At 27.6% G+C, this 25,234-nt stretch overlaps 3 protein-coding genes across 5 annotated transcripts; 2 read left to right on the top strand and 1 right to left on the bottom strand.

Annotated features, from left to right (window-relative positions):
- Positions 1–260: 260 nt before the first annotated feature.
- Positions 261–1,458, top strand: LOC136975938 (octopamine receptor beta-2R-like). Its single transcript, XM_067271109.1, has one exon. It carries the CDS (start codon positions 365–367, stop codon positions 1,313–1,315), a length of 951 nt encoding a protein of 316 aa, XP_067127210.1. The 5' UTR covers positions 261–364; the 3' UTR covers positions 1,316–1,458.
- Positions 1,459–7,563: 6,105 nt separating this feature from the next.
- On the top strand, positions 7,564–10,896 carry LOC136975922 (pancreatic triacylglycerol lipase-like). The gene is made up of 10 exons (XM_067271088.1): positions 7,564–7,757; positions 8,664–8,932; positions 9,010–9,156; positions 9,260–9,368; positions 9,467–9,580; positions 9,653–9,769; positions 9,865–10,122; positions 10,221–10,341; positions 10,514–10,693; positions 10,803–10,896. The coding sequence occupies exons 1-10, from the start codon at positions 7,688–7,690 to the stop codon at positions 10,894–10,896; spliced, it is 1,479 nt and encodes a 492-aa protein (XP_067127189.1). The 5' UTR covers positions 7,564–7,687.
- A 514-nt stretch (positions 10,897–11,410) lies between these two features.
- LOC136975937 (pancreatic triacylglycerol lipase-like) lies at positions 11,411–17,488 on the bottom strand. Of its 3 annotated transcripts, none has more exons than XM_067271106.1 (10): positions 17,398–17,488; positions 17,065–17,306; positions 16,736–16,885; positions 16,537–16,645; positions 16,331–16,432; positions 12,650–12,763; positions 12,302–12,562; positions 12,102–12,225; positions 11,827–12,006; positions 11,411–11,738 (listed from the first exon to the last, which is right to left on the bottom strand). In XM_067271106.1, the coding sequence occupies exons 1-10, from the start codon at positions 17,468–17,470 to the stop codon at positions 11,651–11,653; spliced, it is 1,443 nt and encodes a 480-aa protein (XP_067127207.1). In that variant the 5' UTR covers positions 17,471–17,488; the 3' UTR covers positions 11,411–11,650. The 3 variants fall into 3 exon arrangements, with proteins under 3 accessions (XP_067127207.1, XP_067127209.1, XP_067127208.1); XM_067271108.1 differs by having other exon boundaries at positions 12,674–12,763; XM_067271107.1 differs by having other exon boundaries at positions 12,650–12,742.
- Between the last annotated feature and the right edge of the window lie 7,746 nt (positions 17,489–25,234).

Raw genomic sequence — 25,234 nt, 5'->3', positions numbered from 1 at the left:
TATAATTATAGAAACATAATTACGTATAAAAGTTATAATAATTTATTTGGGTGTTTTCTTTTCTTTTTATCATATTTGATCGAAATATAATAGTAATTGGAAAATTCCCCTTACTAACATAGTAATAAATTGACGTCACAATACGTCATCGATCCTAAGAGTAGCTGATTTGGCGGAGAAGACGAACTTTATCAGAAGCGCTGCAGGCAACCAGACGCCAGTTTGGGTTTGTTTGTCGACGTGTGAGAATGGAAGTGAATAGAAAAGGTGCAGAGAGTCGACTTTTATTGATTAATCTCAAAAATATATTATATTTGAAGAGATTTGACGAAACCCGCTGGCTATTGTTCTAAAACAATATAGGATGAGTACTAACACAACTGCTTATATATCGTCAATTCTAGCCAACACGACTTGCTACGAAGCGAAACCGGATGTTACTACAGCAGTTATTGTAATAGTAGATGCCATCTTGGCCGTAGGAGCCATTTTTGGAAATCTCGTGGTGATGAGTGCGGTTTATAAATATCGACAATTACGAACTGTCACCAATGTGTTTGTGGTTAGCTTAGCTGCTGCAGACTTACTAGTAGGTCTAAACGTACCATATTATGTTTTATTTTACTTCAACACTCCACTTTCTTGTAATAAATATGGCTGTTTGTTGAGGTATTGTTCGACTATCTACGCTTCGGGATGCTCTATGTTATCTTTGGTAGGAGTGGCGATAGACAGATACGTTGCTATTATTTATGCTCTGTCGTATCCTCGCATCATGACATTCCGTTATGCCACCCTTTATATCGTCATAGTTTGGTTGTACATGGGAGTTATAAGCTCAATGCCATTATTTGGAATTGGAGAAACGTTTAAACCCGGAAACGAATGCGATCTCTACTATACGCATACTTCGACGTATGCTTTAAGTGTTGTGGCTGCTCATGTTCTCTTTACTCTAGTGTCCACTACAGTACTATACGGGATTATCTTTCGAGAAGCGTGGAAACAATCCTTAGCGGTAGCAGCTCTGGAAATAAATCATCGAGTGCATAAAGAAGCAAAGACCGCACGTACGATGGCTTTGGTGCTAGGTGTGTGCTTGATTGGATTTTTGCCATATTTCTGTAGTATCACCGTGCGCTACATCGATGGTATTAAACAAGAACAAGTGGATGCTGTCAAAAGATGGATGGTTTGCTTATATTTTGGAAAATCAGCGCTAAATCCTATTGTCTACGGATGGAAAAATCGTGATTTTAGAAGCGCTTTTAAACGTTTATTATTAACTAAAAATAGACCAGAGAGAGTAAATTAGTCATTTTTAGATGTAACAATTTAGATGAGAATAATAAAAAGAACACAAGAGTACGGTCGTTATAACCTACTTTTAACATTAAAAAATAACAATTATATGATATATTGTTAATTGTCAAAATGCATTTTTGTTGATGAACAAATAGCATAAGTTTTACTAATGTTAACTACATAAAAATATCTTGTAATCTTTTTTATTATATTATAATTTTATATATTTTGTTCAGTTTACATGAATAAATGAATTAGTTATTCAGTATAAAGATGTGTACTGCCATTGTTTTACGTATCTATACAACTTCGTTTATTTTAATCATTAATACGAAATAATATTAATTAGATATCTTAATGTATTTTCTAAAAATATTCTTTTAAAATAATTTGCTGCTGATAAATAAGAATGTAACTCGTGTAATGGAGAATGAAACAATGAATTTTTCTTAAAAGAATTGCGTGAGACAGTTTTTTTTATTAAAAAGAAATTTAACAGATTCCATTAAATATTTGATAACATTGTCTTTAGTAAACAAAAGAAAACAGTTTTAAAAAATAATATATTGAATTATATACAACAATAATTTTTGTATTGTATTGTGCTGCTGTAAAAATATATTTGATTAAAAAAATGTTTATTTAAATAAAATATTCTTTATTAATTACTTTTATTTGTTATTATTACTATATAAAACATCCTAAAATACTAAAGAAAAATCATTCGCAACAAGTTTCAAAATAAGTTTATCTGTTGAAACATAAATATCTAAACAACATTTTTCTCTATTTTATAAACTTTCAATGAGAATTATCTAAAAAATAAATAGAAAGTTAGCTAATATCTTTCTACAGTCACAAGGGAAATATCCCATTATATATAGAAATGTCTTATCAAGAACGTCGAAGAATCAAGGTTTCTGTTCATAATTTATAAATAAATTTCAGGATACAGTTATACTTTGGATAAATTCTGGAAAATGTGATTAAATTCGTAATATTTTAAGTACTTTAGATTACTTTAGAGTACTTTATAAAGCATTCTAAACAATTTAAATATGATAAAGTATCAACAAAGAATATGATTAAAATCATAATTACATACAATTGATATTTATTCCTTAATTTTAATGTAAAATATTATTTTTAAAATTAGAGAAAGTAACTTGCTTTAAATTAATGTATTAAAATTCGATGATTAATTACAGCATTTGAATTAAACTGTAATATTTAATTTAATTACAAAAATTTCGATTAAAGTTGTTTAAAAATACAAATATTCAAATAGTGGGATTTATTTTTATTAAAAGTATAAACTAAAAATAAGTTATTGTATCTATTGTAAATTATATTAGCTTCTTATCTAAATTAAATATTTGTCTCAGCATCGGAATTCTCATTTGTCTAAGTTGTTACAGCTGTAAAAGTGAAGTTAGACATAAACTTTGTAACCTGAGTGCATTCGATAATAAGAAAAGTCTAAGAAAAGTAATTACGTTTTTTATAGTATAAATTACGGTGTTAAATATGTTGATATAGTTATAAAATTATTCTAAAACTATAGTTGAATTATTTAAATTAAATTTATCATATAAATTTGATCAAAATATATAGAACGTATTATTATTTATAAAATATACACAAATAACAGAATTTATCATTACGTATTAATATAAATATTAATGAAATAAAATTTGAATATAATATATTTATATTTGAATATATTTTGAAATATATTTGAATATATATATTTGAAATTTGCATAAATAAAATATAAATAACATTTTCTCAACTTTTATAATTTCAAATGAACTATTTTATGCTTAAAATGTTACATTTTCAGATAAAATTCGTAAATTTTTTATTTAATTAGAATAATTTTCGGTAAAAATCGAGAGTTATAATAAACAGAAATAATGTATTAAACGTATAAAATACAGTATTATAATAATAAAGAATCACCGAAATATTTCTTATGTTGTTACAATGATATGTTTAATTATTAAGTTTCAAATTAATTTAGTCATAAATATTTTAATTATACACGAAAAATAAATCAATCATCAAGCACAAAAGAAAAATTTCTGAACTTATTACAAATTATGAAAATAAAATACAATCTGTTTATAAAGAACCAATCACAAACTTATTTAAAAATAAATAAGTGTGATAGCATCCGTTATAAACCAAAGAAAGGAAAGGTCTCAGTTGAAGCAGATGGTGATAATATATCTATGTATAATTTTAGTTCGATTTTAATCTTATCTCTGAGTTGAGTTTTCCGATTTATTTTTCTTGGAGAGCTTCACTTCACCGAGATTTTTATTGCCTACAATGAGTTTCTTGACATCCGATCTGTACATTCACTTATTAGTTTTTCAACTGCTTTCGACCGAAAAATCAATTTTCATTGAGCTCATGCAATATTTATAATTAATTAGATGTTCTATTTTATTTTAACTGTTTTATTTTGTGTTTCATATTATTAAATTCCTTGTTTTATTTTCTTTTTTTAAAAAATTCAACATGGATTATGCTAATAATCATCTATACAACTTAATTTCTAACGAGCTTTCACAATATTTTTAAGTCTTTTTGAATCCTTGACTATTAATATAGTGTTATGTTTATAATTATAATTGTAATTGTTTTTTATTTTTATGTGCATCATTTTATGTCATATTTCACTTTATTTAAATGTATTTTTTCCTGTTTAGTTGGTTTATTTTCCGAAAGAAATACTACCAAACGCAAATTATACGAACATTTAGAAATTATCGAAATCCATGATAACGTAAGAATAAACGAAAACACAGGGGTACAACTAGATCCCATGTGGCACCCTTACACATCTGAAATCTATTAGCCAGTAGGTAATATTTATATCACTGGGTGCCATTCTATAGTAGCATCGCTTCTGTACATTCTGAACATTGTACGAGCTGACTGCCTGCAAAAACGTATGTAACCTTTCTTTTAATACAGCTCTTACTTTTGTAACTGTAATTTTGTTTATATCTTTGATTTAGGTTCGTCTACCACAGTATTTACTTCACAATTAATTTCGTTAGCAACAATTATAATCTCTAGTTACTATTTGTACGGAAAAAACAATATAACGACTGTGAAAGATACCGAATATGAAGTCATCAACTCGTCAGCAACTGATTGTTCCTTTTATGTATGTATAAAAATGTAATTTTGTAATATTTTAATCATAAACATGTTTGTAACAAAAAAACCGCTTGTATTTTTGTAGATGCCTTATACCCACCAAATTGTAACAAACACGGCTGAAGAGGGACAGACAACCTGTCCGAAATGCATAATAAACTTGTGTCTACCGACTTCTGTGTGAACGTCAATAGTGTGTGATAAGTCCTCCACAGAGCCAAAACTTAGTGATAATACTTCCATATTATTTTTCTTTCCTTTAATTGTTTCAAAAATAAAAGAAATGAAAATTTTCTACTCTCTGTCATAATATTCTAAATAACTTTTATTTATATTTCTATTAGGAGGTACTCTTGCAACGAAATCCGATCGATTTTATTCAAGAAGCAAGTCATTTGATACCATTCGGAAACGAACATTTGTTTCTTCCTATTTTTTTGCAATGTTGTATAGAAAATTATCTGTAGAAAATGAACTGTAATTTATTCTGTCACTTTGCTGAGAAAAAAAAATGTTCATTGTATTATTATTTTTTAAAAATTTCTACTATTTTTCATATTTTTCATTACTTTTATAAGAAAAATATAATAGAAAATTAAATCACTTATATCTCCTTTATACTAACAAATAAATAAAAATTAAAATAATGTAAAAAAAATAATAATTACTCTTTTTTTGCCAACCTAATTTATTCATTAAAATATTAAATTACAAAACAAGAATATCGATTTTTCGTATCGATTAATTTATATTATTTTAAAAATTTATGCATAAAATTTTCTCATAACAACATTTATTATTTATTGCATATTTATACTTTAGTAAAATTATAGTGTTAAAAATGAATTTGTTAACATTGAAATATTTATAAAGCTATCATTTTTGCTTAAGATCTTCGCCTGTGAATAAAGAAAAACTAGACATTCCAAACATTGTGTAGTATTATTTATTATTAACAAATTTAGTAGGTCAAAAATACTGAACTTCTACATATATAACTTCTAAACACGTTTAAAACTTCCTACTTTGTATTGATTTTCAAATATACTTCCTTTCTATATAAAAATTTAAAAAGCAATTTTATATATAAAAGATATTTTGACAAATATGAAAATATTCAAAAAAATTTTAAAGCTTTTAAATTAAATTAATTATAAGAGATCGCCAATTAAAAGATTAATTATAACAAACTGATTATTGCGTTTCGAACGTTCAAAATTGGTAGAAAATTAAATTCAATACTTGCGAAAGCCCTTAAAATTATTAAACAAACACTTTTGAGATTAATTAGTATACATACTACTCGATTTTATCAAAATAAAATAGACTTTAGCAGATATTAAATAATCCAAATACTGTAATACATTGTTATTTGTGAGAATTATTCTAGCTATGGTTTTTATCGATAAACTCCGTTATTAAATAAGAATAGCTTCACTTTAAAAATACACTTTCAGATTAATTAGAGTAATAAAATTATTTAGAAAATAATTAATTAGACAGAACGGAATTTACATCAAATCTAGAAAAGCTTAAGGATTGATCCTGTCATGCAGACAGGATAGATATCTAGGAAAGCTACTCTGCCTGCATGACAGAACTAAGTTAAATATATACTTTCCACTGGGAATTAGAGTATTTCTCGACCAAATAGTTAAAATATTTCTAACAAGTCGGCTTCTTTCTATCTCTTCAATGAAGAAAAATCCGGAGTGCAAAACAATGTCAATCTAATAAATCACTATCAATCTTTTGAAGATCCACCTTTCCGTTGTTCAACTTCAGTTTCCGGTCAGAAGATGAGACTTTTTTAGAAGAATAGAACAGAAAAAATAAAATTATTCTTATACTTTTTTCGGTAATTTGTTGTACGAAATAATTAACGCTACAAATTTAAAGCTTAAAATAAGACACTCCCATAACGACGAAATAAATGAATTTAAAACTTGTATCGAAGAGAAAAAATAATTTTTCATATTCTACTATTATGTTGAATTATTCATTATAAATTTAAAAATTTAAATCTTACGCATAATTTTTAAAACAATTTAATTTTTATAAGATATTCGCACGAATAGATAGATTGACGTCACGCTACTATTCATGCATTCTTTTATAATTAATTATTTAAGTTATATATAAATATACATTATTCTTTAATATGTATGAAGTGTAAAATAGTTAAGTGAATTATGTTATTAAAAGTTAAAAATAAAAATACCGTTTTATTCTATTCTGTTTGTTTGCTTTAAGTTTAGTTTTTAACGTGTCTTTCTTCTTTTTTATAGAAAATTTAAAGGCAATAAAGCTTCTGTTTAAAGCTACTTGACCTTTATATCGTATTATTTTTTCCTTAATTTCAAACACTAAACTATACAATGTTAAATAATGTGGTCCTTGTGAAGCTTCCTTGCATATCCTATTAGCTAGACTTAATGGCTCAATCTACAGATGCATTGGACGATAAGTATATAACTATATTGCTTGCAATGTTTTAAAATATTTTAGATACTAATTTAAGGTTAAATTTCTGTGCAATCTTTGGGTATTACCGAATATCGTCAATGACACAACAGAAAACAAAAAGAGGAAATGCATAAGACGTGACATAAGAAAGAATCTAATGCGAAAATCGACCTTATCTCGTCGACGAGCAAATCATACTCTTTTTTACTCCAAGGTCGACTTTTTTTTCTTATAAAGGTTCTTTCATTTTAACTCTTTTTTTCCTTTTATAGTAAAGTAATTAGTAGTTTCGCGTATTCATTAATTCATAAACAGTACGATAAACAGAGGTTTTATAAACGTGCGTGAGAGATTCTTTTCCGTGATAAGTAATTGATATTTAACAATAGTTTTATTTCTATTAATTTAAATTTTCACAAACGCAAAAGTTAGGGCGGAACATATTTTAAAATTATTCATTTAAAATATAATTAGGAATTTGTATTACAAACATGTTTGACTATTTCAAATTCGTTAAACGTCTATTACCGATAGTCATTCGAGCAAGTTTATCCAAGGTCCTTTAGTTGTATCTATTGTCTATGGTTTTTCATTGAAAAAACTGCTCTAATGAGAGAACGATGGACTCACGCGAACATCTACAATTGGTCCCTGAAGATGATTGTTGATAAATATAAACCTTATATAAAACACCATAGAATGGCATCGGACCAGAACAGTGTTAATACATATTCTATAAACGATGTACAAGTTGGATATATTTGTCGTTGCATTACTTTTAAAACTTCTATGGACTCTGTCAATTGCTAAGCGTAAGTAAATTGAAATAAACTTTATTCATCAACGTTATAATTTTTAAATATGAAATTAAAATAATTATACAAGATAATACGAACTTAAATAATCATTTTTATGTTGGTAAGTAACTAGATTCTCTGTCGCTGAAAGTAAAAACTTTGTATATGTAAATAGAATTTCTTTCGCTTTTAAAGTTTTTAAATTTAATTATGTTTATGTTGTTAATGCTTTTGTTAACATTTATACTTTACATTAATTTTACAAATTTTAAAGCTTTGTAATAAATAAAATTATAGCTTGACTGTGTCGATATTTGAGTAGAAAAATTTGTGCAAAGTGGATCATACTCATAAAAAAAATATTAAAAAATCGAAAAATTAAAGTTTGCATAGAATAAAATGGCATAATTATTGCGCCACATATTTTACCATTAAACATTTAAATTAGTATATTCATATTGCAGAATTTATTAAGTTTTTATGCCTTCTGTACAAGTTTCAACTAGGTACATTTAAAAATATTTCCCTCTAATATTAGATCAACTATTGAAAACACAAGACAGGTCTTAAAAGTATATAGGTATATTATATTTCCTTAAAAACCATTTATTTTTTGATGTTCATTTTTCACATAAAATTAGATATATTTTTTTATATTTTTGTCATTTATCTAAAAATCGCATTTAGTAGTCAATGTTTTTACAATAGTTGCTATAGTGACATTGATATTGGTGAAATAATGATGGAGAATATATTTATCTTAAGGACTTCTATTAACTTTGGTCGATATAAAATTTACATTATAATGTACAAAAAATATTGTTTGGTGAATATTTAATAAATTACGTTTGTTATTTAATAACGTAATTAACTACGTGATAAACAATTATTATTTACACTATGAAATGTTATTTAAATTAGAGGCAGATTTCAACTGTACTGGTATTTATAAACATTTTCCTAACGAAGATGTGTATGATCCAGTACAATTATTGAAAGAACTTGTTGTGATTTCGAGTGTCATCCCGCTGACAAAATATCGCCTGTACACACGTCAAAATCCAGACAATTTTCACACCCTTCGACCCGGAGATGTAGTGACTGTTAGAAGTTCTTATTATAAAGGTGACCTTCCAACAAAATTTATCGTGCACGGATTTAGACAAACTGCCGACGATGATTGGGTTCAAGTATGTGATTTTTTTACTGAATCGGGTTTCAATTTAATATAATAGATACAAATTAATTCATTTTGTATCTTTTCCAGATGCTAAAATCTTCATTACTGAGCTATGGAGATTATAATATAATTATAGTAGATTGGAGTGAAGCAGCCAGAGTTCACTTTCCCTATTCTGTGCTGAATATTCATCGGATTAGCACGGAAGTCACTTGGATGATCAAGTATTTAAAGGCAAAAATCGTCTATAAATTTATTATGTTATTGATAAAAATAATTTTATAAGTAATATATAAGTATATTAGTACATTTAAAACAAAATTACTTACATTTCTAGGAAGTTACTAGTGGAGATTTAAAGAAATTTCATCTAATTGGATCAGATTTAGGAGCTCATATAAACTCATTTGTGGGGAAGCAAATTAACAAGTTAGGAAGAATAACTGGTAAATATGTGCTGTACTGTACAGTACATGTTATAAATTATCTAATTTCAGTTATCATTATGTCCAATTAGCGTGTAATAAGTTAATTATATATATAGGATTAGATCCTTCTGGTTCTGGTTTTAAGACGTATCCACCAGAATTTCGTCTTGATAACACTGATGCAACGTTCGTCGATGTCATTCATACGAACGGTGAAGAATATTTTAGAGGTAAAAATTGTTTTAATATTTAATAAATATACGTTAAGTTATTAATTTTTCAGTTTTAATGAATTTTTTTAGGTTATGGTCTTCCTCAAGCTATAGGTAATTTTGATTTCTATCCTAACGGAGGTGTAAATCAGCCCGGATGTTTGGATAAAATAGTTGATGCAGCAAGCAAACAGAAACTACAAAATGGTATAAATATTAACCAATTACAAATACAGTATTTAAGAACATTAATAAAAGTATTCTTAATAAGATATATTAATAAAAATAAAAATTATATTTAGCACAAGCATTGGCACGTTGTAGCCATCATTGGGCTGAGTCTTTATTTAGCGATGCATTATTAAACCCCACGTGTCAATATGTGGGATATACTTGCACCGATTGGGACACATTCTTAGATGGAAAGTGTGCCAGTTGCGGATCGGATGGAACCGACTGCGCTATTATGGGCATCCAAAGCGACTCTTGTTGCACCGTACCTCACGACGGTATTCCAAGAAAATATTATTTTAAAACAAATCCGCATTGGCCATATTGTCGTAAGTAAAGATTTATAAAAAAGAAACAGAAAAATAATTCAAAAATTCGTTTTGAAACTCGTCTAGTAATAATGACATAAGTGTTTGTTTTTCTACAGTATATCACTATCAAGTATTGGTTAAACTTGGAAATTTTCCAGCCAGCGAAAGGCAATATGGTCAGGTTTTTATTAGATTGAAGGGTGAAAAGAATGAAATGTCAGCACAGTTGAGCAAAAGGTGAGTTTCTTATTTATTTATACATTAAATTCTTCTTATCAAAACGAATTTCAGATTTTAAAAGCATATTATTACCTATAAAGATTAAGATCTTTATAAGTTAATATTGAATTAAACAGAAGCCCGATTGAATAAAAAGTATTTTTATAGTAATAGTTTCTTTTGATAATAGCACAGAATCATTTATACCAGGAGAATTGTATACGTATCTCGTTACAAATCCTGAAAATTTGGGTCCCATAATTTCTGCTCATGTATTTTGGATTCGCTCAACATTCAGAGTATACGATACTAAAACACCCAGAATATCAATTGATTATATTCAAATAACACCAATGTCAATTCTTAAAAGGTAAGTTTATACTTAAATGTTTTATAAAATAAATTCAGCGTTAATTTTATATTCAAAAAATAATAATAAATTACGCAAAGATGCTGTAACCCTCTTCTCTTTTTTCCAGAGAAACTAATGATGGAAAAATTACTATATTATATGGGAATGTGAGAGAAGTCATTCCTCCAGGTTTAGTTCTAAATATCACTAGAAGAATTTAAATATTTTAAACAAAAAATAATAATTTTTAAAGTAAAATTTAACGTTTTGTTTTACTTTTAAGTACATTTTACGTATTCAAATTATATAAAATATGTATGTTTTCAATAAGTAAACTTCCTACTTATTGTAAGTTTATTATAATATTCATTTAATTTTAATAATAATAATTATTATTATTATTCTTTTATACTTTCGAAATTGTATTTACATTATAGTATCACCTATCCTATTTTTAAGTAGATTAATCGATTTTTATAAAATAATAATATTCCATGTCGTCCTCTATTGACCTACTTGACGATTGTAAACTATATGAGTAATTACATCATACAATATTTACTTCTATTTATCTGATATCATTTCCTTACATTTTCGAAATATGATTAATGGTAATATCGTGATACATGAAAAAACAATAAATTTCTGTTTCTCATCTTCGTTAACGTGCTTTTCGAAGTTTTAATAAATAATTCTGTATAAAATGGATAAAAAATAAATAAAACAAAGTTTAAATGAATATAATTTTTATATTTTATTAAATTTTTGTTCATTAAATGCTCGATAGTATTTTTCTTTCGTTGTAAATATTACATTTAATGTATAGAATTATTAATTTTTTAATCCGATAATCGAAAATTTACATTAACATTGTAAAGTATAATTATACATTGATCCGAATTTTTACACTTCTAAAAGAAAAAACTGTATTCATCAATTTTCGGTTGTAAATTTTTTATTAAAATTGGAAAATAATTATTTTAAAAAGAGCGTTATTTTTTCTCCAGGAGAAATCGATTGAGCTTCTTTCGTATGAAAAATATATACAGATGATAATTCTCCCCTGAAATATAATGAAAATCGAATTTTTACAATTTAAGAAAATTATAAGAATTGTATTTAAATTTTAAAAAAATAATCGAATTACGAACCTTTTAATTTCATTCATCGGCTTTAGTTCTACACGTTTTAACGAAATCTGTGGATTTCTTGGCATTTTCCCATAAATTGGATAGAAATACCAAAAAAACCAAGCTTGGGTGGCAGGCAAAACGTCATATTGACTAGTCATTAAATGTGTATAAATCTTTCCCGGTTCGTACAAATCTAATCTAAAATATTTAAATAAATTCATTAAAGTAAACTGGAGAGAAAATTATGATTGTATTATTTCTCATGTTTCACATATTTACGAGAATTTTCTTACCTGTCATTAGAAATCGTTATATTTTTTCCTCCTACTCCAAGAAACGTGAGAACTGATTTACCATAAACTCCAGTGAAGTTATTTTGTGAAGTATCTAATATTATCGTAATCTGGTAATGATACACTAAAAAAAATGCGTTTAAGTTTTACGTAATCATCTCTATTACAATTAATTTACTTTATGACAATTTAATACTCACAGCAAAAAGGCGAACTCCCAGCGGTTTTTATATAAAATATTCTATCCACATCCTCTTTAAATTTTCTATATTCGTATGCTTCGATACCGGCAAGTGCGCAATCTTCTCCATTTTCACCACAATTGAAACACTGACCTTCTAAAAAGTTCTCATAATCAGAACAACGATAGGCCAGTGGATTACACTCGGGATACAAAATTGTCTCTTTATAAAATTCGATAGCAAAACTATGACTACAATTATCGAAAATTATAGCATAACCTATATTAAAAATATATTTAAATTAGAATTATATATGTTATTTTATAAATATTGTTTTTTGTTAATGTAAAAAATATATAAATTTACTCGAGAAAATGTCTCCTCGTACACGATTTATTACTTTTCCAGAACATCCAGGTTGAATGTGACCACCGTTCAAATAGATATTGATATGACCAACTGGAATAACCATGCCAATTTCTAAAATAATAATATTATAACAAACTAAATAAAACTAAACATTTTACTACAGAATAGTTTTTAAAATAATTATGAGATATTTTAAAAGTAATTCTTAGATATAATGAAATGATAAGATATACAAAATGACAAGATATTTCTTTCTGCTTTTTTCGAATATAATTAAAAACATATATATAACTGCAGTTTAATAAAGTGAAATGACAGAATTGAGCTTCCTATCCATATACAATTATATCTTGGTTAACGAAGTAGAAGCATTCTAGGATTTTAATTCGTTATAAGAAATTTCGTTAATGGTAGTGAAATTCCACAGGAAGTACATTACATGTATATATTCTTCCATTCGTAAAAACGAGATACACTTTTCCAAAATATTAAACATTAAATTTACTATAAACAATGACGTAAAATATATAATAACGATCGTTTAATTAAATATTTTCTTAAAATGCATTTAAAGTCGACCATCCTGCTTTTTTCTTGTGACCGCGTAGCATCTCACTATAACAAATTAAAGCGTTTAAAACTGATCTCTTCAAAGTTTATTTAAAATCGGAATCGTTTTTAGATAACACGTCTAAGACATGAGTCATTTTAAGGCATAAGGCATTTTAACAACTAAGATTGTTAATTGCTAGTAAAACGATTAACTTAGATAAGGTGTCTATTGCTAATATCTTCGTTGGAAGACTCTCCTAAACTGTTCACGGTAACTCTTGGAGTTTTTTTCGTTTTGTTAATGTTTCGGGCGTGGCTATTTAAAAATCCTCAACGTCAAGTATGTTAACTTCCTTAAAGCCAAGTGCTTGTGCCTTTTGAACAACTTTTGTATTAATTGCAGAAATTTTGTGTTTTACTCTATTATGTTCAGTACTTTGACAGTATCTAGTCTCTAAGGCACTGATTTGTCACTTCATCTCAGGCTTCTTTGATATTGCTGATTGCTTTCATAATACAGTATTATAAATTTTCCAGAAAACTTTGATATACTGTATGTTTGTTGCTTATCATTAATCTCGATCAGATGAGTAAACTTGCATCTCAGATAATAAGCTTTAAAGGCTACAATTGCACCCTCGATTGTAGCAGAGAAGAAGTAATCCTATTAAATAGAAGAAATACTACTTTGACAGGAATGCGTGTTTGAAGTGAGCCAAGATTTACAGGATGGCCTGATGCATTGTCCAGTAACACAACTGTTCTGGATTCGAAATAACGTTGGACAGCAGGACAAAACTAGTTGACAAACTAATCGGTTAACAATTCCACTTATATCTAGTCTTTTCTATTGGGTTTCCATAATCACAGGTAAACTAGGTTTAGAGAATCCCTTCATAGTTCGAGAAGTTTCTGGATGGTATACAACCATAACTTCATGTTCCCAGATGCTTGTTTTCTGGGATAGATAGTTAAATAATGCTTTATATTTAATTACCGAATGACTAGAATGTAGCGCTGTGTCATATCATTAATCTAAACAGCATTTTTCTACCTTTTCCAGCGCTACTACGTGTCCTGTACGTGTTAATTTAAGTGCTATAAAGCCATTTCAATTTTATATACTGTTAACTGCTTAACTTTGCTCGCTTGATTTAAAATTGTTTTTAATACATGCAGACATAGTTTACAATTAAGTAATGAGTAATTGTAACTATTGATACTTAAGTAATAGCAATTACTGTAGTCATTTCTTAAGTACACGTTATTTAGCTGATGATTTATGTCAAAACTATTTATAATGCTAAGTATCAATTACTAGCTTATTTCTTTCAGAATTTCTAAAAACAGTTTACAATTGAAAAATTGCTCGTAAGTGTACTTTAACAATGGAGTCATTGACAGAGTATAAATCAACTAATTGTCTTTTCTTTCATTTGAAGTCAATTTTGATTAGATAAATTCGTTAAATAAGTTACATATTAACAGATATTCTTAAATAATTTGATTAAATTAATAAACATATTTACGTGATGTGAATACAGATAGGATTGATCATTCTTATTATAACCGAATTTAGATATTAAATAATGAAGATTTCTAAAAAATCATGTTATAGGAAAAGAGTATTCAGAATTACTTTCAAAGCTAGTACTGTAATTGTCAAACCGCAATAATGCTTTTTGTATGTCCAGAACTATCGCGAATAAAATATAGGTAAAGAACTTCGTATCAACTTCCGGATATAGTTAATTTATAAAATATCCAAATATAATCCGAAAGTAAACTCACTTTCAAAAGATTGATGAAGAAAATCATTGAACAGACATCAAATTATAGTTTCCGGCAAATCTTTAAATTTGTCCTTGAAAAAGTCAGTTATAAAAAAAATCTTCGTATTAAAAGTTTTACGATATTAAATTACGAATTCTATATTGTTCTATTAATTACAAAATTGTAAATATATTTCACATTTTAATAAAAATCGACAAAAAATAATTTTAATATACTTTTAACCAAAAAAAAAAAATGTTTTTTATTGGTCATATTGGAGTGGGAATGGTGGATGGGAGTAAGGTCACCCCATCAGTCCTGTTATAACAGATTTATCAGCAAAATTATTACAGAGTTACAGATTTACCGATTGTATTGAAATATTTATGATACGCGTACAAAGGTTTATACAATAAAACATAATTACCTGAGATTATAGTGACAACACAATTCGTGGAACTAAAATTCTTTTAGCTCCACTCTTATACACACTAGAACAGTTAACTCCACTTTCCTCCTCTTTTTTCACCTGTCTTCTCACGAGTCGTGTTCTCCTAACTGTCACTATAATCTCAGGTAATTATGTTTTATTGTATAAACCTTTGTACGCGTATCCTAAATATTTCAATTCAATCGGTAAATCTGTAATAATCTCTGTAACTCTGTAATAATTTTGCTGATAAATCTGTTATAATATAACTTAAGAGGGGCATTAAGTCCGAAATGCATATCCTTTCTATCAATAAACCGACCTTTTTCCACTAAAAGTGTTCCTGTGTGATTTGTTCTCAACGGCAACCTTATGCTAAGAAAATACTTAAATAAAAGTGTTTAATAATAATAATAATTAGGCCTAATAATAATAATAAACCTAATGACTCGGAATCATCTATAAATTTATAAGAGTACAATGTAACTATTTTTAAAATATAAAAGACTAATAAGAATTAAATAAAAAAATATAATTCAGGAAAATAGAGTAAAATAGGTTAATCAAACAATTCAGGATATAAAACACTTTAACATTAATTTAATGTAATGATATATCATGACATTCCTATATTAATTATCTTATCCTAATGAAAAGTAAATAGATTAAAATAAAATAATGCAAGAATCTCTATTTTTAATTAATTTATTTACGGAGATTAATTTTTCAATTTATAAACTATTAAGAAATTTAAAATTAATATTGATGCATTTAAAAAATTTATTAAATTTAAGAAATTTTTTATAATTTACGTTTCTAATTATTATTATTTTAAAATTATATTCAGTGAAAGTAATATCAATTATTTCTCTAAATTTTCAAAAACTAAAACCTTAATAATAACTGCAAATTATTTAAAATACCTCCAGCAGTTGTGATCAGAAGATCCACGAAATCAGCGTCTGTTCTGTTTAAACGATATTTTACTGGAAATGCATCAAAACATACTCCAGCGGGATCTATAGCTAAAATAATAGCAATATTTAAATTGTTTTACATCTTAACTCATATATAAGTTTTTACCTTTGAAAGAATTATTGATTTAAAGTATATAAATTAACTCGTTTACCCGATATTCGAGAAACTTTATTCAATCTTTTACCGGTAAATCCTGCAACTTGTCCACCAAGACTAAATCCAATTAAGTGAACTTGACTTAATTTTAAATTTGCTGTATTCTGTTTAAATTGGGGGTAGACATAATGAACATGATATCAGTTAATTTTAATTTATTAATTTAAAAACTATTGAACTATTTTAATAATTACCTGTAAAAATTCTATCATTTTCGCAATTTCTTTACCGCATCTGTAAGAATTTGTAATGGCTCCTGGATAATAAAATTTTGAAGCACCTTCAGCCCAATCTACTATAATTACATTAATATCTCGTGTAGCTAGAATTGCCGTCTTTAATTCCTGATTTAAAAAATAAATATAATAAAGCTAATCGATATCACCGTATTTTACGGACTATAAGACGCATTTTTTTCTTCGAAAAATTGCCTCCAAAATTAAAGTGCGTCTTATAGTCTGTAGCGTCTTATAGTCCGTAAAATACGGTAATAAAAATTAATCATTTTATTATAGAAACTCACCAAATAGTATCCTTGATTCGCACTAGATGTATAACCATGTATAAGAAATTTCGTATCCGTTTCACGCATAAAATTTGATTGAATAATACTACTTTCATCTCCAAACACTAAATTCTGATAATACGAAGGATTTTTACGAGTATAAAGACGAAATTCTACATCAAGTGGAGGAAGCGATTCTGTAATTGATCCAAAAAGTGACTCTACAGTAATGGATGTCCAACCACATAATAATTTAGTATCTAAAAAAATAACACATATAAAATTTAATTGATAATATAAATAAATATTATAAGCAGGAATTTTTATTTATGTTTTAAAAATATATTTTACAGTTTCTTGAGCAACAAGAAGCGGAAATTGAAATAAATAAGCATAAAACAAAAGTCAAATTATATAAGTTCATTTTTCTATTATAGTCGAATGTAATTATTGACACTTTTAATGAATGCTATTTATATAGTCTACATCGTAACTGTGCACAAAAGAATAGGTAAAATGTTAACATGACGTCATTAAATTCTATATTTTCATATTTCTAATATTCATAGGATATTAGAAATATGATATTTTGTAGATATTTACAACACTTTTGACACAAAAAAATGACCCACATTTAAACGTTTCTGCAAGAGATATTGAATAATAGGAACGAAAATGTTTTAAACTTTTTATGATTTCCCGTGAACAAATAAAATGATATGTGTTTTTTAACAAAAACTGTTTTTAATCCATTAAAAGAAGCATTTTAAAATATTTATTAATATTTCATTTTATTATAATAAGGGATATATTAAAATAATATTTAAAATGATAAAATATTATGGTTAATGTTACCTAAGGTTCCAAAATGGCGGCTCGTCTTTGATTCCAGCAAAAAGAAGAAAGAAAACAGTGGGGACGCACGTTCTAACCTAATCTAACCTATTCTAATAATTTTGTTGGTAATAATTATGGTAATTTATTAGCCAATATCATTATACGCATACAGTATTTATAAGTTTATAATTCCATGAAGTCATAAAATAAGTCATTTATTGTTGACAAGACTATATCTTATGTATAAAACCGTACTGCCTGCTGTCTTACCAGCTTAGAGGTATGAAGGAGTACATGTCAGGAGGTGAAATTTGGCACAGAGTATTAGGTGCCCAAATCATGCGCGCATAATATAAACCAGACTTGTAGGTAGTCAGGGGCCGAGAACCAAAACACAATAAAATACAAAATGGCGACACTCTCTACAAACAGGCAGTAGTGCGAAATTTGCACATGCGTTGCTGGTTAGTAAGTTGTAAATACGAATGTTGCCAAATCGAATTTTGACAAAGGAATCTTTGAAAAAAACCCATTTACCTGTCCTGTGTTATTCCCCCACATATTTCTGGTCGCCATGTGCTAACCTTGACCAATTGACTGGAGACATCTCGTTCCATCATCGGAACTTTTTGAAACTAGATAGCGCGTCGTTATAATTTCATAATTTTATATTAAAACTAACTTCCGAAATAGAATTATTTTTTTCTTTTTGCATTTATTAATATATATATATATATATTTCGTTTGTGCAAAATAAAAAAAAAATAATTGCGAACGATATAATAGCCACCATTATTTTTTGAAAAACGGGAAATTTTCGCATTGAAAAAAATTGCTGGGGCGTCATGCAACGGAGAGAAATTTCAATGAAAATGCATGGTGGAAGACCTCGTGGTCGTGGCTGTGGCTGGAGAAATTCGAATGATCGCGCTCAAAACCAGCGATACCAAAGACGATTGGAGAATGAGAACGAGACCCGCCATGAGCGTCGAAGCTTAGTAGTCAGTCTCCGAGACATAGTCTTGTCCCAAATACAGCCTTGCCGTTTTACTTGTTTTGTGTTTATTCTTTATTTATTAGTATATTGAATGAAATGTTTATTTATTTATTTATTTATGTTTTTGATTAAACTTTTTGGTTTAACTTTTCATTTTTTAATGTCCAGTAAATGTTTCAAAATTATAACAAAATTATAAAATAACTTAAAACTTAATTACTTAGAACATTTTAAATCGTTGGATTTTACATATGTAAATTAAAACACTATTTTATTAATTTTTATCGACTAATTTAGAAATCTGTAATATTTCTAAATTCGTTTTGGTCTAAATAAATACGTGATCATTAAAAATTTGTATTATAATCTAACAATAAATATAGAATAATTTTTTTCTTTTTGGCGAGGATCCTTACAAATTTCATATAATTTATTTTAGACTATATTTGCACAAGTAGTTTAATTTATAACGAGCAATTATTTATTGCGACGTCACAATGCTGGGCTGCAATTTTCAATTATATTTTTAATTTATTTAATTAAAAATATATGCTCTCCACTTCAAAATAGTAGTGTCTTGCCTCTGTACATCATACTTTTCCTTTAACAATACAGTCGTGCCGATCATCTATTAACTGAATTCAGAAGAAAATTTTTGAATTAAAATAATACACAGTTAATCTGGTCTCCTGCTCCTAAGCTTTCTATATCTGCTCATGAATTCCATTTATCTAACTCTGTTCTCGAGGACGGACAGACAGATGGACAACAGTGAGAATTTAAAGATCTATAATTTTTTCAAATTGCAGTCTAATTAAATACGATGTAATGGGAAAAAACTTATATCAAAATCTTAGCTAACTTTCTTCATTTGGTTAATTTTAAATTATGAAGTAATCCTTTAATTAAACTAAAATTTTGAACTTTTTAACTAAAGTAAAAGTAAAAGTCACTATGCTACTTTTAACTAGCAGGGGGTGACAGTGGTATTTTTGCATTCTAGGAGAAATAAATTATTTTTTCAAAACGTTGACCTTGTTCTACGGGTATACAAAGCTGAAAAACTTAGATTTCCTTCAAGCCATAACGAATTTGATGTTACAAATCGCTCGAGGTTCCTGCCCACCTTAGTCGATTTTTACTTGATTTTTAACAAAAGCTTCTAACTGTTGCTAAAATTCCTTTCTCTGATAAAGACTTATCCAGTTCTTGCAAAATGTATGACATTATACCTTCAATTCTTCTCGATTTTGAACCTTCGAGCCATTTATCAAAAAATAATTCTGCAAACTTATGCAAAATCTTTTTATATAATTCATAAAGCATTTGAATTAAGTTCTAATTTAGCTCTATTCATAGTTCAATGTAATGTGGTATAATAGAAAGTTATACAAAAAGTATTAATAGCAGGCAAAAATTAGTTAATAAAAAAGAATCAAAAATAAATACTTCATAATAAACAGATGCTGAATAAGGCAAAATAAACACGCAAAAAGAAACACTTGTAGAATGCACACCAGTTGAACCGAACTAATTTCTAAAAAAAAAATTTAAATATTTTTTCAATAAATTAGTGACGCGTAAAAATCACTCAATTCCATTTAGATTGCCACACTGCGCACTGACTTAATCACATCGCTAATACAGTATAATACAGATTATTGGACTACAATTTGAAAAAATTGTAGACCTATAAATTCCCGCTGTTGTCCGTCCGGCTGTCTTTCCTTATTCTCCAGAGAGAAGTTAGATAGATACCGATATGACTCTATTGTTAAAGGAAAAATATGAAGTACAGGAGCACGTTACTACTAATTTGAGGTGAAGAAAATATATTTTAAATTAAATAAATTAAAAATATGATTAAAAAAGCAACCGGGCATTGTGACGATGTCACCATAAATAATTGCTCGTTTTATTTAGTACATATTTACAAATGAAATATGTGAATATAAGACACTAGATTATATCATGTATAAATTCCTTTTATATTGCAATGTGGATTATGTTTGTTTTTGTTACAGTTAAATATTTATAAATATCAATATATTTATGAATCAGTATATGTCAGTAGTAGTGTAAAGTAGCTCTTTGGAGTATACTTTACTTTTAATAATATTTTTTGACGCGAATCGTATTCAGGTATTTATATAAATAAAAATTTGTCTAAATATTTCTTATATCGATTTTAAAAAAATTCGGATAAATAATTCTAGACACATGATATGGTAAGTATTAATTTTAAAAAGCACGGTGATTTTAAATAATATGATACTTTCAAAATAATTTTGTTTTGATATCATATTTAAAATCACTAACGATTACCGTGCTTTTTAAAATTAATACTTACCATATCATGTGTCTAGAATTATTTATCCGAATTTTTTTAAAATCGATATAAGAAATATTTAGACAAATTTTTATTTATATAAATTTTTATTTATATAAATACCTGAATACGATTCGAGTCGAAAAATATTATTAAAAGTAAAGTATACTCCAAAGTGCAACTTTACACTACTACTCATAGTTTGTCTGAGAAAATTTAATTGCTCGTGTAATTAGACTTTGCGATGTATATGTTAAGTTTATTATCATCTTTCATAAAAAAAAGAAAAACCAATGATGGATCTAGATAGGTGGTCGTAGTATAGTGCAATGCACTGGAAATCCGGGCTTTTGGAGGTTCCGGTTGGTTATTAACACCTTGAAAAAATTTTGAATATTTGTTATTATATATAAGCTAATATGCAATTAAAAATATTATGTGTATAAAAAATAAAAACTACGAAACCCTATAAAAAATTTTTTTTATAGGATTGAACGATTCTCTTGCTTCGCTATTGACAAAATCATAACAATAATAAGTGTAACTAATGTTGATAGTTCCATGCAACAGGATAAATGCATGAAATTCGTGTAACTATTTTTTTCATATAGAATAATACAAAAGTACGGAAACGCAAAAGTTACAGTACTGATTCAGCGCGTTGATGTTTAATTTTTAATGCATTGAAAATTTCTATTTGTATTAATCTTTGTGTAATACATTCTAGCATTATTAACTGCATGTTTTAAGTGAACACAAATATAGCAAAACACATGTTAATCATTTTATCATACACAATGAATATTTTACAAGTATAATGGAATCAACCCTCTAAGTCGGTCTAATTGGAGATGATTCTCATCCCAAATTAGTCATCCAAGTTTGCAAAAATCTGAGTTATCGTGGTTCTTTTTTTTAACCTCGTCAAGAATGAATAGGTCTATAGTATATAATTAAAAATTGGTCCATTTAACATCGGTTTTCTTATGACTTGAGTACATACAGCGTATTGTGCTTTCAGAGTATGCAGCATACAAAATGACGAAATTTCGGAACAAATTTATGTTACTATAACGATGACGGCTCACTCGGAATCCAAGAAGATAAAATGATACGTGAAGACGTCCTGTGCGAACGCATTAGATGATGAGGGATGATGATATGTCACGGCTTCTGCTCGGTTGAGGAGATCGTGGACGGAATAGCTGTTAACTTTTGTTTCATTTTTAATTTAAATTTTTTTAAATTTATATTTTTACAAATTAATTACAAGTATCTAGATATTGAATGATAATTTAAGCGAAGTCCAACTAAGCAAGGATATACCATTAGCGAGGTTGAGGCCGAAGTTTTAAACGCGAAAACGTGTACGTCGGACGTTCAGCGCCGCCTTCCTGTAAGCCTAGAAGTTTGGCAATGGCGTTTGGAAAGTCAGTGGAATCATGGTCGACATTCCAAAGGCCTTACCAAACTTCTAGGCTCACAGGAAAGCGGCGCTGAACGGCCGATGTACACGTTTTCACGTTGAAAACTTCGGCCTCAACCTCGCTATTGTCGTATTTTTTGTATACGACAACACTCGCGGGCGATCGGCCGAGAAGGATGCATCCCAAAAAGTCTTTCTATGAGAAACTGACACCGATTTAGATGGTTACAAACGTTAGCAAAACCCCGGAAAATTCCATATAACCAGCCCATTGGTCAGACGAGAATCCACCTCTAACTACCAGTGTTCAGTGGTTTTACTCACTTGGCCACAGGTGAATATGCACACCATTAGTGCAGTATTTAAAGATTTTTTTGACATACTTGTTTACAAATCTTATAGATTAAATTATATAGAGTATACAAAACACACTACATTAAAAAGTATTCTAATTAACAATAAGTTAATCTACGTAAGTCAGAAAACTTATAAAGAAAAAGATAAGTTGATATTTAAATCAGGTTGATTTATCATAGTTCGTATGATTTTATAATTTAATATCTTGTAGCAGAAGAATTCCCAAAGAGGCCTAAATCAAAAATTTTAAATATTTGAATAATTATAAGTACAGTACCTTTTATTAACAGTTTCCATGACAATTGAATTGTATTACGGATAGTCCTATAAATCAGTGGTGCTCAAACGTTTTGACTGACGGGCCAAATTGTGCATTAGTCTTAGGTAGGTGAGCCACAAATATATACAAAATATTTGTATTGTATATTCTATATGTACTAAAAAATAGGTCTATTTCTATCATTTATAAGTAATAGGTCAAATATGTTCGCGAGGCGGATTTGATCCGGAATATTTGCCATCATAAATGTTTTTAAAACAACGTTTTCATGTTCGAACAAATAAATTCGAAACTTTTTTGTGTCAATCGGGAGGACTTAAGCCCTCGTAGCTCCCGTAAATCCACTGTATTGTAGTTTTCTTTTACTTTTATTTTCTTTTAAATTTTATTTATTACTAGCATTTTGAGCCACGCGTTGCTATGGCTCAAAATGTATCTATAATAAATGTATAACATTTCCCCCAGTGGGAGAATTTCGAAAAATCTCTTCTTAGTGTACATTCTCTTGACGTACCCTATTAAAACGCAATCAAAAACGCAAAAAAACCGCATCTAAACTAGTATAATAGAAGCCCAGTTCTTCACGGTAAGCCTTAATTTTGTCCCTCTCCCCCGCGGGAGAGGGAATTTCGACATTTATATTATGTAAAAACGCGTGTATTCGAATGCAACGTTGTGTCAAAATTTCAAAGCAATCGGTGAAGAACTTTCGGCGATTAGCTATTAGGAACAAACGAACATGTACATTTTTATTTATATAGATAAATGTAACTATATAGGCCTATATATTCAAAGTATTTCTACAAATTAATTAAACTATCTGGATATTGAATGATAATTAAAATTATAGAATATTTCAGATTTTCTTATCTAATTATAATAATAAAATACTTTTTATAAGTAAAATAAAGGGTTGTCAATTTAGAAAGATTTATGAAGTGTGCATTTTCTGTAAGGTAATATCACCATTTAAGTATAAAAACTATCAAAACTCATTATTGTGCATGATACTATACTATCAGTCTTGTAATCAATGTAACTTATCGTGTAATACAATACAGTCCCAATTATCCAAGTTAATGTTCAACGAACATACCGAGGATAATCAAAACTGGGATAGTACGAAATATGCAACTAATTATTTTACAATATATAACAGATTTCTCTTAATATAAGTGAATTAAAACAATGTGATCAGCAGAAAAAATTCAGTTGAATTATATATATATATATATATATACAGTTCAATCTTTACAAAAATTATTTAAAAATGAGAAATTTTATCGAACTTTAATAAAGGGAATTGGAAAATTGATATCGAATTTCACTAAATATTATATATAATGGACTTCATGCCATCCTTATTGCATTTTTAATAAATTATCATAAATTTTTAGTTATTATAAAATCTGCTATAACACTGTTGCATAAATAAGTTTTTAAACTTTGTATCAATAAATTTATTAAACGATTTCAATTATACAAAATATAAATAATATTTAGATAATTTAATGTAAATGTTACAGTTAAAACCCGTTTTTAGTTAGAACGCGTTTTAACTAGTTGAAACTAGTTTATACTAGATGTCTTTGTTAAAACCAGTTTTGTCTAGCTAAAACTAGTTTTAACACAAATTCATTTTTGACTAGCAGTAAATTCTAGTTTTAACTAGACAAAACGGGTTTTGTCTAGTTAATTTACTGCTGTACATGTTTTGATTTTAGATAAAACTAGTTTTAACTTTTAACATTAGTTAAAACTAATTTTAGCTACATAAATATGTTTGGGGGAAATAAAGTTATGTGTAGTGATTCGGGAAAGATGCGTAACATTTTGCTTATGAAGGAAATTATAGAGATAATTTGTGTTTTGGAGGTCTCTAACGAAAATATATTCTTGAGCATATTTTTCAAATAAAACTTTGGAGTATATGAAATATAATTGTAGATTGTGTTTGCAATG

This window comes from Centruroides vittatus, unplaced genomic scaffold (genome assembly GCF_030686945.1).
Source record: "Centruroides vittatus isolate TY-2023 unplaced genomic scaffold, ASM3068694v2 contig_391, whole genome shotgun sequence".
Classification (NCBI taxonomy): Eukaryota; Metazoa; Arthropoda; class Arachnida; order Scorpiones; family Buthidae; genus Centruroides; species Centruroides vittatus.
The sequence above is the reverse complement of the archived record's forward strand: the minus strand, read 5'-3'. Positions and strand labels throughout refer to the sequence as shown.

Excerpts from the sequence above, each read along its gene's own strand:
- LOC136975938 (XM_067271109.1), top strand. The coding sequence starts at position 365 with ATGAGTACTAACACAACTGCTTATATATCGTCAATTCTAGCCAACACG.
- LOC136975922 (XM_067271088.1), top strand. The coding sequence starts at position 7,688 with ATGTACAAGTTGGATATATTTGTCGTTGCATTACTTTTAAAACTTCTA. Across the intron at positions 9,157-9,259 it reads GGATGATCAAGTATTTAAAG|GAAGTTACTAGTGGAGATTT; the intron begins GCAAAAATCGTC and ends TTACATTTCTAG. Across the intron at positions 9,581-9,652 it reads CGGTGAAGAATATTTTAGAG|GTTATGGTCTTCCTCAAGCT; the intron begins GTAAAAATTGTT and ends GAATTTTTTTAG.
- LOC136975937 (XM_067271106.1), bottom strand. The coding sequence starts at position 17,470 with ATGAACTTATATAATTTGACTTTTGTTTTATGCTTATTTATTTCAATT. Across the intron at positions 17,307-17,397 it reads TTCTTGTTGCTCAAGAAACT|ATACTAAATTATTATGTGGT; the intron begins GTAAAATATATT and ends TTATTTTTTTAG. Across the intron at positions 16,646-16,735 it reads AAATGATAGAATTTTTACAG|AATACAGCAAATTTAAAATT; the intron begins GTAATTATTAAA and ends CAATTTAAACAG.